This window comes from Anguilla rostrata, chromosome 4 (genome assembly GCF_018555375.3).
Source record: "Anguilla rostrata isolate EN2019 chromosome 4, ASM1855537v3, whole genome shotgun sequence".
Classification (NCBI taxonomy): domain Eukaryota; kingdom Metazoa; phylum Chordata; class Actinopteri; order Anguilliformes; family Anguillidae; genus Anguilla; species Anguilla rostrata.
Window position 1 is genome coordinate 51,866,714 of NC_057936.1, and position 13,001 is coordinate 51,879,714.

Consider the following 13,001-nt stretch of genomic DNA (forward strand, 5'->3'; position numbering starts at 1 on the left):
TTTTTGGTAGAATAAATGGGAAAAAGTAATCTACATGGTTGTTTAACATGATTTAAGATTATAGTTCATATTTGTATATGATTATGAGTTTATATTTAGTGTAATATTCCTGGAGATGTTTCTGATCTGTTTTTGGTGATTTTTATGTTTTATGACTGCTTCTCTGCTTCAGCCTGTGCGTGTGCTATAAACTCAACGGTAACATATACATATAAGAATACATAAGATATGCCATTTGACTCTTAAATTCAAAATTTAGAGAAATACAAAATTAATACTGTATATTAATATCAGCTGGCATGTACATTGTTAGCAAACAACTGCAGGGATTGCCAACATGACAATAAACACAAGACAAAGTGCACTAACACCTATTCTGATGTGTACAAACTCAATCCCCATGTTTTCATTTCTGATGACAGATGATGAGAGACCTAAGTATAACCAAGTTTAAAAATACCCAGTGTTAAATACCAGATTTCAAATATTGAGCCAATGCCATTCTCTTTTCCATAACAAGCATTGTCTGCATTTCTGTATGTTCTGGAAAAAAGTAATGGAAAGCAGTGTGTGAAAATCAACATCTTCTGAATGTGGTTCTGACTGTAGAACATATGGCTCTGATAACATGAGCCTCAGATAATTTAGCCACTGCATCACATTCATTTGTGTATAAAATAGCAATGTGGTCCCCTCTAGTTCAAATGAATGTATTCCTCTAGGTAATGTGAAAAGCAAATACTACCTTGGTAGCTATCTTCAAACACATATACAGGGACAAATCCTGATATTTTTGCTCTAAATATAAGGCAATATGGGGCTGAAGTTTTACAGTCCTTTCAAACAGTTGTAATAAATATGAAAGATTTTGCAGCACAGCACCATATTCTGTGGCTAAATTTAATGCATGTTTTAATCATGAACTTGCCATTGCAATTGACTAGGGTGTTCTAGGTCATCATACAAATTCTGTTTAAGAGAATCTTTAAAATGCCTGAATGTAAATATTTGGTTTTGCCTTGTTTTTATAGGTCTGGAGAAAGACCAGCATGAATATTGCATGAAACATACAGCACTCTCTGATACCTGTGAATTATTATTCAGCTGATAGTAAAAAAAAAAGCATTTTTGTCTGCCTTACCTATGAGTGAATATACACAGACATTTAAATAAAATTAGGTACTAGCGTCCCAGTGTTTTCCAAGTATTAAAAAATATATATTTTGCTTTAATGATCAAAGTTAATAACAAACCACATATGCTTAGACTTATATCAAGCCAAAGGCCACCTCATCTTCTGTGATATCTCTTACCTTCAACTAATTAACATGCAATTTGCTGGTGCACAGAGCAGGGTTATCACTAAATATGTTATGTTTTATATTCTTCAACATTTGCCAATGTGCTAGTATACTAAGCATTGATATTTTCTTTAAATATAGTTTTACCATTTGTAAAAGATCCTTTATGGCATATTATCTATACAAATTATGTATCATTAATTAATTAACTGTAGAAAAATGTATTTGATAGCATAGTTTTTGATAGTTTGAAATGATAATAATACTTCTGGCCCTAAGGTCTCTACTGAAGTTTTTTTTTTTTTTTTTTTTTTTCCTTTTCAAAAACATGCCTAAAGCATGCTGCTAATTCAGTTTATATATATATATATATATATATATATATATATATATATATATATATATATATATATATATAAGCAATAGCTCACGACAGGCTGTGGGTTTGGCCTGACACGAAGCGGAGTACAGCACACTATTTTTTAAAATACTATTCCAGTAATAATCTAGTTGTCTAATTGTATACCTTTTTTAATACATGTATGGAATAATGCATGATATACACATAATTTTTGTTCCAAAACTCATCATGGAAATCTGATGATACTATGGAAAATAAGGTGCAATTCAGAGAAAAAGTGAGCAATCGCCTTCAACAGAAGGTTCTTAATATTACTTACCACCCCCCTGGCTAGAGCCAGCCCTGCCTACATTGATATATCTTTACCAGTTAAGTTAGCACTGACCCACATCACCAAGGTCTGCAGCCCCTGTTCAGAAAACTCAACATTTATCTTTCTCCCTAACATTGTTTTCGCTCCAAAAGTGCTTCCAACTGCAAGGACAGCTGGAGCGGTGAAGCCAATTCCGATGGGTAGCGCACAACACAGCAGTCAGACTGCAGAGGAACACTTCTTATATTAGCCTGCCAACACCACCTCTGCAGGGGCCACAGTTGCCTCAGCCCACAGGATGCTTCCAACCCGCTAACTTGTGAAGCCCCACCTAGCTTCAGCACCGACAGGAGAAGCCTACAGTGCCTGGGAACTGGTATATTAACACCATTTACTTAATATGTGTCAAGGCGATACTTCCCTGAGTTAAATTCCTTATTAGCATGCAAGCCAATTTGATGTTCGACCCAGTGGGCTTGAACAAAACATGCCACAGGACCACAGTATGTCAGCTAGCTTTCTAGACAGGATTATAAAAGGAATCATGGTATAATAATAATGATTAAATAGGAATAATGATTCAAAGGTTTATACAAGCAATATAGAGTGATTCATAGATAAATAAAGTGCTAAAGAAAATATCCATTAACAAATAAACCATGGGGACCAATACAAAACATTAAAGAAGAATAAAAGGCAGTTGAGTGGCTGATTTTATTTTGTTGATTTCTTGAACAAAGCTTCAGTTATTATGAAGAATTTGGACCAGTGTATATGTTGCTGCCAGGAGCAGTGGGGTGGTAACCCAGCCAATCATTAGGCACCTCCCACTGCCTCTCTCTGTGGTACTTCATACAACAAACAGAGATGTGTTAATGGATCTGTCACCAACCGCCATTAGCCTAGGCAGGGATGAAGTGTTGGGCTAATTTTCTGAAGTAGATTAGCCACCTAGTTCATTTGGACCTGCCCCTTTGCCCAAACAAAAAATGTGACAGGCCCAAACAATCCAACAATATTTAATTGAGTTAACTAATATTCTGCCTCTTCGGAGTGGATAATGTGGGGTGTGTTTAAAGGATATGCAGGGATAGTATTAAATAGCAACCTGGGAGGTGAAGCAGTTTCATGGACCAGCTGTGGTGGCACAACTTTATGGGGGCACTGATTTGCCAACAACAAAGCTATTACATTGTGTGTGCTAGGAGTTATATTGGGGAGAACAAGTCTGTGTGTGTTTGTCTGAGCATATTCATTGTTTGCAGTGATTTTACCCGACCTGCAAGTGGTGGGGCTAAAAGGGAATGAGTAGCAAGCTATATGAAAGTTAATCAAAGTTGCAGAAAGGCTGAGCTTGGAATCAGAAGCCAGATCAATTCAGCACAAAAGTGACTGCTGGGTTACATCCACTGTACAGAGCTATCTGTGTGTTTGTTTATTTGTGTTGGCTTGCTAAATTAAACATACACTTAAAATTAGCCAGAAGGTTTCACATATGTAACATGTAGCTACCAGCAGTGTTGATTATTTGGTATGTGTTTACTTGTAGAGAACACTCATAGAAGAGCGGATTGTCAAGAGAGTAGGGTGGTGGTTACCACACGAGAAATAAGGGTGTAAAAATGCATAAGACCTGTGTTAAACTGTCAATTTAATTAAAATATCATTGTGTAACAATTGCAATATTGTCATACAGTGTCTGTGACTATTTGGCGGTTGTTTGGAATTGTTCATTTATGCTTAAACTACATTAAATGATATGGGTTTACTTACATAATTTCAGCCTGAAATGTAAATCGTTTTCTGAAACCATTTATATTATTGACCAATAATTTGAGTTTTTTTTTTTTAATTAGAAGGCAGGATTCATCACGTTCCACTGAATATAGTGACCTACCAGAAGTCATGCAGAAACGTCTGGCCAACAGCCAGAAATGGCATTTTAAAGCTGTAACAGAAGAGATATTTGTGAAGCTGTGCAAGTAGCAATGCTCCAGAACCCAAGAAGTAGGAATTTGGAATACTTATCCATGTTTTCTGCTTTTAGCATCGCAGGGTCCAAGTCTTATTATTGATGAAATGCTGGGACTCCGCATTCATGACTAACATATCATGAATGGCATTCAAATCAAATAAAATGTATTAAATCGAGACTCTGAATATTAGGTACAGCCCTATTAACCAGGTAATAATTCTGGGTAATTAAAAAAGAACAAATCAGGAAGAGGTTCAACAACCAGCCATAGCTACTTTCACAAATACTTTCTGTGTGATGTCATCTGTTGGATTCCCTTTCTTAATGGTGGACAGCTAGGTAGCTCCAAACCACATTACAGTCCTGGATAAAATATGCTTGTTGGGACTTACAGATGACAGAGGCAAAACGGATGGATTTTAATTTCTGGTTGAGGAAAACCATTTAATCCTTCAGACAATGTGGAAATGATATCTTGGTGGCTTTTGTGCAAGCCTGACTGAGCAGGCATTACAGCTGCGCCACACAACAGGGGGCTTCTGACAAAGTGGCTGTTTAAGACATGTGATGCCAGAGATTAATGAATAACAGTGGCCGACACCAGTTATGAAATCCTCAGCCAGTATGTGATATCCTTGAGATGGGTTTAATATTCACTCTTGAAACTAATGTATGCAGTTCATGCAATGGGTCTTGCTGTGAGAGAACACTTGGAACTATATAACCCTGCTCGGTGAACAGTATGGGTACAGGATAAACATTCAATGTATTGAACAATAGACATTTAATAAGAAACCTCTTCTTTCTGGAGATCCATTTAACTTGGAACAAAGGCATTTTCAAGCAGGCAAGATGTATTGCTTCAGATCTGTTCAGCTGAAGTTACTTTTTTATTGCCACTTTTACAATGTCTGCAAAGCATACTATGCTCACATCTGTGCAGCTATAAAAGTGTCTTAAACTCAGAGATTTATTTTACATTTTAGGAGGCATACTTTTAATCATATGATTTTACGATGTCAAAATGGTGTTCATTGATGCTTTGACACCATCCACCTTTGCTGTTTACCATTGTTGCTAGTTATGTATTATACTTATGTAACATACAATTAACACATCTGCCAGTGCTATGAAAATTATATGAAAATTTGTTTGGGAATGGATTGTCCACAAATCCGATGATGGAAAATTATTTATTGAATTATGTAAGCACCAAACTACCGTATAAAGTGACAGCGATTTTCTTGTTTTACATTTCAGAAATACATCATGTGACCTATGTAATTGCTTTAATATGTGGCCTATTCCTTCTTTATAGCAAAATTTGAGTTGATGTACTTTCAATTTTGCAGCAGCATTTAGGTAACTATGGACTAAAATTTGGTTATTGAGCACATTCCTGAAATTAAGTCAACTGAATAAGCAGACAAAATTTTTAGAAAATTGTGATCATTCAGTTCAGTTAGGCTAGTAATTTTTTATTTGTAATAAAGCCTAATCAAATTTTATGTTTTAAATGTAGTTTAAGTGTGAACCATTCCCCAGGTGGATTTTGCCTTTAGTTGTCAGTACAATAAAAATTATTCTGATAGTGCTCATATGGTAACATTTTATGAATTGTATACAGTATCTCACATACATATTTTATTTTATGGGTGCAATAAACATTGCTCAAAGCCTTTTAGCGTATTCAGAGATGGTGGTTTTAATGTAATGCTCCTGTGAAATATGAAGACATATGACTGTCCATGCTTAGGATTAATCATGTAAATGCATTGGATTACTAAGGAATAATTACTGTACATAGTGCCAAGCAGACTCTAAAAAGGAGTGAGCATAAATTATAAATTAAGAATTGTTGTTCAAGAATACATGAGTGCAATTCTTGAATACAAACCTGTGTCTTTGTTTGGAAGAAAATGAGCAACCCCCACTAAGGAAAGGACACTACACTTGCCTGGCATGCAGCACTATGTAGTGATGCTTAGTGGAAAATGTTTGAAGTAAGAGCTGATTTATGACTTTAATAGTGCACTTTAGTGTGTCAAAATAAAAACATTCTGACCTCCTCTGGCTGTTTTCAGTAACTACTACCACATCTCCAAAAAAAGAGAGAAAAACTTCTTTCAGACAGTACTATCAAGCAAAAGCATGCATTTCACTGTGTATATATCACATGATGGATTACAATTAACCGCACTTCCCCTTCGCACACAGTTACCTGAGGAGATCATGCTAAAATCAATTTCTACTTAATTTCCTTGATACTTCATTTGACTACCATCCAAAGATTATAAATGCAGGTTTTACTCAGCTTTTTTGACAAATAGAACAGAAGGTAAAATACTTTTTTGGTTTCCTACAGAATTCAGGCCAGTTGACCATACAAAACACACAACACATTGCTATTGCTGCACCTGTACTTTTCTCTGTGAATTACGGTAAATTGCATTAGCAGATCATGATGTTGTTATTCTTTCTTGTAGAAACAAATAAGATAGTGATAATAATAATTACAGATATTAAAACACAGTGGTTCTAGATATGACTTAATATATATACTAGCGCCCTGGTACAATGTTTTGATTATCTTTTAAGTTCTATTTGACCAGGGATGCCCTGTGCAAGCCTCGTCATCACGGGCACACACATCAGCTCAGAACTCTACATTGATGGAGTTATAACCTTTTCAACAATTACACTCCCAATAGTTTCTCCACAATGATAAATCTATGTGCATTTAAAATTTTATATAAGGCTGTTTTTATGAAGTCCTTGTGTCTCACTGAATGTAAGCAGTCAACAATGCACACCATTTGATGGTGAGGCAGATAAACTCCACAATTTTTATATTTTATTAAAGACAGTGCTGACAATATGTTACCTATGCTTTAGATTACTAATATGTAAAAGTATAGAACATGAACGGTCATATGATTTAGTTTTTTTAGCTCATTTTTGTGTCATCAAAATATTTAGGCTAAACATTTACTGGCTAGCTGGCTAATGTAGTCATTTTCAGTGACCAGTCATCAAAGCAATCTAACCAGCCAGATAGTTTCCAAATTTAGAATATTCAAAGGTAATTCTCAATTATAAATAGAATTTTGATTTATTTTCCATTGTCCATTATCTTGGATATTATCTTGTTGTGAACCATTTGAGCTTCCATAAACCATTTGACATACATATATTAAAGCCAACATCGCATTGCATTTTGATGACTGAAGGGAAAAAAGAATCAAGTGAAATGGAGCTCACGGATCTATTTTTTTTTTTATAACATAATTTCAGAAGGATAAAATTACTTTTTTGATACACAACTAAACTTGTCCTTAACGGATTATGTGGAGATCTGAAAGAACAAAAACTTAACAGTTGAGAAACCACCAGTTATTATGTGCATATTGTCTCATTGCTCAGGCCATTTACATTAAAACGCAATAAGTATGGAAAGTATTTTTAGGAGCAATGTGTCACATGGCGATATTACGAAGTACATTAATGCAGATTTTATTTCGTTTTTTACATGATTGCAGACGTCTTTTATATTTACACATCACTTTAGGTACACCCAGGAAATTAACTTTTCTTTTTCATGTCATTCCATATGCTTTTTTGCTGTTTTTATAAAATCCCAAATCATTTTTGTTTGTTAGTGCATGGTGTATTCACAATGATATCCACCTATCTATCTACCTCTCTCTCTCTCTCTCTCTCTCGGATACTTTTGGTCAACTGTGTAACCATTCATTTTTTTCTATACATTCACTCCAGAGGGAAAATTAAAGGTATTACAGGATGACAAAGTGGGAAATAGAGAAAGTGAGAAATAGAGAGAGAGTTTGTGTGTGTGTGTGTGTGCGTGTACAGGTCCTAATTATATTAACCCTTGTGTTCTCTTCATATTATGTATGCACCCAATGCATACATATTATTCATGCACAGGGTCTAATATGAGCCACCCTCATCAAAACCCTTTGATAAAGCCTCTTCATTTAATTTTTCATGTAGAAAAATATGCCATTCATCAGTAAATTTGACAAATGAGTCCAGAGTGACTGTATTTCTTCAGTCTTTTACTACAAAACACACAGCAGAATTATATTATTATTATTATTATTATTATGTATCTTTTGCTGTAATTGATATGTGACAGATATTCCATCACTGCAGGGTCAAAAAAAAACATAAGACAATCTTTGTAATCTAATGGTGCACCACACACACACACACACACACACACACACACATATATATATATATATATATATATATATATATATATATATATATATAAAGGGCATTATTTAGCTTTTTCAAGTGATATGGTGACTCCAGGAAAAGTCATCAGGGTGTTTTCACAGCTGTTAAACTGAGGAAGATCATTTTTGACCCTGACGACAACAGGAGGGTTCATGTCTTGATTATTACTAGCTAAATGCACAAATATGCAATGCAATCAGATGAATTCAAACTAAATTAAGTTAATTCGTGACCTCTTATATAGTGGTCAAGTCCATATGAGAATATTTGCTGCGAACCGGGGGTCCGCAATTTTCAGCACCATGGACAGGGAATAAAGACAGAACCAACTTGTTGCTGTGGGGCAGTCAGCCTATAAGGCCAACAAGGTATTAATTGTGCATGCTAAATTAAATGTGTGACTTGAGAAAATGTAGTTATGCAGTTCTTGGTGGTTGAAGGCATTTTTTCGTATGTGATAAATGATAAGTAATGAAAATACGGACCATCTTTGTAAAATATTAATGAATATTTGGTACGGAAATGAACTTTGAAAATAAAATCAGTAAAAATAGGCATAACAATACAATATTTTATTATTTCTGCGGGATATTATATGGGGATTTTTTATGTAGTTCTTTCACAACATACAATTGTGAGCAAGGTCACTGAACAAAGTCGGTCAAAGCTACGCATCCGGAATGTACTGTAGGACAGACGATAAAGTGAGTACAGTATGTATTTCATAAATTATACTAAACGTTTAGTAAAATAGTTCTTCAATGGATGCTTATCCAATAGCTTGAATATGACTCTCTTCTTTAACAATCTTTCAAAATAGTAGGTGGCTTATAAGTGGCATCTTTTTAAGTATGTTCAGCATCCAAAATAAACACCAGGAACAGCACGAAACAAAAGATCGTCCGTTCGGGGAAAAAATGCTTCTGGCGATAAAGCACTTCTCGACAAGGGAACGTCCAGAATTCCACACACTTTACTTGACTAAAGCCATTTTTCTTGCTATACAAACACAAAATAAAGCAGTGTTAAAGACGTAGTTCAGAGCTTTATGTTCGGTATCTTGTGGACATCTTATTCATTCAATAGTCCAAATACACCGAGTAGTCTGTTGATAAAAAGCCAATGTTTTTCAAGAATAAAATCCAAAACGGAATATCGAACTTCACTTTGTAGACTGCACAGGCTGTTTAATTTGTTTATCCTATTATGATAATCAATCAATTGAAGTGCGAGTTCCAAGGAAACGTCCTTAGTTGACGTAAAATACTTTGATGTCGTCAAGTCTATTAGATTCTGTGACAGTTTGGTTCAAACCAACGCCATGTTTTCGTTTTCTTCAACCACGGAAGAGTCATTTGCAACAAATACTTGCAAATAAATTATAGAGGAAAAACTAAAAAGCCAGAAAATGTAGAGTACTTCCATCCGCCCATGAGATTGCCCCTTTCTAGCTTCAGATAGACTCTGTCCTCGCGCTCCACATGCAGCAGAACTCCATTGCTCGCAGCCTCTCGAGTAACGTCCTGATCTCCGGCAAACGCTGATATGACTGGGTATTCATTTTGCATCAGGTTGACCTAAGTAATAAAAGAGTGTATTACATTTACTCCGAGCAAACAGTATTGACGGATTTCAAGAAGAAACACGTCCTTGTTAAGTGGGTAAAATGTGTTCCACGCTTCTACACAAAGTGAATTGTAGCTAGGCTGCCCAAATGATCCTTGCACTTTAAGGACTAGGATGTGATTTTGTACAAGGCATGCATGTCTGCTCACCTGTATAGTCTGCCTGTTGTAGACTTTAACCACATGAAAGCTGAAACTGTATATTCCTCTCCTTGGCGCTTGAAAAACACTCGCTTTTAAGTCGAAATGGTTGCCAATGTTTACTAATACCTGTAACAAAAATACAACATTGAATGTAAAATTACGCACCGACAAAGAATTCCTTTCAGGATGAAGTAACATGTCAAAGCATTGATACCAGTAGGCTACTCATGCAGGCATGCGTTTCTCTATAGCACAACGTTGGAATTCAGAAAGCTTTAGCTCTCTCTGTGTGCGAGCGTGTGTGCGCGCGAGGACGCATATTGTATGAGCGTTTATGAACTCCCACATACGTAAATGTTTGTTATAGCTCCATTCTATTTATTTTCTCCTGGTAAAGTTAAATGCAGAACGTCATTAGCCTACTTCCCAGCCGTCTTGTGTTCTTGTTACAGTGTCGCATATATGTCTTCAAGATTCCCAAAGCAGTTGCTCTTAATTTCCATCACACAAACACAATATTAGGCCCACTACATATCGCTGTTTTAAAAGGATTACTGTCAAAATAATTATGTTGGGATTATGTTCAAAATATCAGGTATTGTGGTTTACCTTGATCGTCCGGCAGAAACTTTACTCTCGCAGAGTTTCTCTGTTAACGAGTTACCGAATGCTAGTAATATGTGGCATTCCAGACGTTAATTGGTTGTTCATGTAAATGTTGAGCTGAAGGCCAATTAACGCGCCTCACGAAATCAAGTGATGCCTACCATTATAGCCCCGTCTGTTGGTAACAAAGAACAAGTAACTTCATGTTTACTGTTAAGAGCATCAATTTGCTGAAACAAGAGCGACCAAAATATTAACATTGACTCGTTGCTCAATTTGACAGGTTTAATATTAACTTGAAATGGCCGATGGATTTTTAAAATAATGTCACGAGCTAGATATTTGTGAAATATTAAACATGTTGAATTGAATTAGAATGACATTACACGTGTGCGTTTGTTATAATGCATTTAAGCTTTTATGCAGTCATTGTCTCAGTTGACCAAAGTCGTCATAAAAGAGCAAGTCAGTGAAATAGCTGAATAAAGTAAACTGCAGCTGCATGCAGGTCCGTTGATATCCAACAAAGTTACAAAGATGTGCATTTTAAGTAAACCGAGTAAAGATACAATTCGAGAAAACGAATGTGTTTGGTAATTGGGCCGATTTAGACTATTATATATTTAAACACCCTGACGTCTAGTCGTCTCTGGAAAAAAAAAACTCACATTACTGAGTTGGCTACAGGACTTGCATTCGAGATTCCAATCCTTCAGTCAAAATGAATAAATCAAAATGCATCTATGTGCATTTATGATATGGCATTTGTGTTATTTAATGTCAACTGTGAATTAATGCGTATGAAACACAGTACAAACATAATTTCAACCAAAACGCATGAAATGTACAAATAAAAGTTGTAGGCCTACTTAAAGATGAGTAAATTGGTTGAAAGCAACTAAATGCATCACACATGATGTGTATATACGCGAGTTATAAGTTCCAGATGTTAATGACTGACCTGGTCGAAGTAGATCGTCATGGATGTATTGCTCATTTCAGACGGCTCATGATTTGTTCCTCTTACTGCGGAGAAAGCCACCTTTGCGCTACCAGATCGGACAGATATCCCAAGCGAAGAGGTGACCCCTCCGTCTGAGGAGGGGCTGGAGTCACAAACCACCAAACACTTTCCTTCCAAAACGATGGGTTCCGTGTCATTCTGGCCAAGGGAAAAAGTAACGGAACATCCCAGGAGAAGGGACAACGCCAGCATGACACAAGGTCCAGGGCAACTTGCTGGCACCATGATCGGGACAAGAATCCTGTGCACACTGATCTTGACGATCAGCCCCTTGGAGGTTTGTTGTGGCGCGATCACCTGCTCCAACCTAACCTCTCTCTCTCTCTCTCTCTCTCTCTCTCTCTCCTCTCTCTCTCTCTCTCTCTGCTTTACTTCTCTGCTGTAATGATGAGACTGGTCTTCATGAGTCATTCCCTGAAAATTGAGAAGGAAAACATTATTTCGCCGACCCATTTCCAATTACGGTACTTCATTAATGAGGCTACATGATGCTTAGATGACAATTGTAAGACGATACACTTTGCAATAGCCGACAAGACCGTAAGACTATGCAATAGCCGACACACAACACACCGTGCTTGTCAATAAATCCAAGCCATATTGCGGTGTTACTCGTGGTAATTACCCGCCGACTGCAGATTCCAATAAGACTTCTACGCAACTTTCTGAAAGTTAACCAAAAGTGAATTTGCTGTGTCCGTTAAATTAACATAGGCTAAATGTTTTCGCGCGCGCGCGCGTGTTTGAGAGAGAGAGAAAGAGAGAGAGATCCTACTTTGCTATTGCTATTTACGGTAGGCTAGTTCTAAGACAACGCAACTACAGTGCTAAATATTGCAAAAACAGTCTTTTCGCTGCAAGATAGCCTTTGTGGTTTTAGTCATGTAAAAGCCTATTTTTTTTACTACTAGAAGGACAGTCGTAAACACACACACAGTCCCTTCTAATGAAATGCGTTCCAGCTGGACTAAAGGAAAGTAGCCTACTATAAGACAAATGTTTACCTGAAAAATAAATGTCACGGGCGCGGGTTTTGTCTCACCGTTAGAGCAAGCCTTGACAGTAAGCTATCAGAAGCCGGAGTACACTGGTGGAGGAGAAAAGAAATCGTCCCCTGTGCCTCTCCCGCCCATCCTTTAAATTAAACTACGGTTGTTATTTTACATGAAAGAAGGGCTCTCCAGACCACGGCGAGGCAGACCAACATGGAATAAGAGCCTATTTACATACAGAAAGCATATGAACTAGAATGAGGCTCTTGATAATGATGCAATTATTCACACGTTTGAAGTGCTGAAAATATAGCCCATAATATATGTTTATGCAGTGTTATGCAAAAAAGGTCCGAAATTAAATTAGAAGTTTTCTGGCTGATTCCCACATGTA

At 36.5% G+C, this 13,001-nt stretch overlaps 1 protein-coding gene across 4 annotated transcripts; it reads right to left on the reverse strand.

The window, feature by feature from the left end:
• Positions 1–8,773: 8,773 nt before the first annotated feature.
• On the reverse strand, positions 8,774–12,761 carry cbln2b (cerebellin 2b precursor). 4 transcript variants are annotated; one of them, XM_064333130.1, is made up of 4 exons: positions 12,658–12,761; positions 11,553–12,029; positions 9,992–10,111; positions 8,774–9,793 (listed from the first exon to the last, which is right to left on the reverse strand). In XM_064333130.1, the coding sequence occupies exons 2-4, from the start codon at positions 12,024–12,026 to the stop codon at positions 9,596–9,598; spliced, it is 792 nt and encodes a 263-aa protein (XP_064189200.1). In that variant the 5' UTR covers positions 12,027–12,029; positions 12,658–12,761; the 3' UTR covers positions 8,774–9,595. The 4 variants fall into 4 exon arrangements, with proteins under 4 accessions (XP_064189200.1, XP_064189199.1, XP_064189201.1 ...); XM_064333129.1 differs by having other exon boundaries at positions 12,620–12,695; XM_064333131.1 differs by lacking the exon at positions 12,658–12,761 and adding an exon at positions 12,241–12,505.
• Positions 12,762–13,001: the final 240 nt, after the last annotated feature.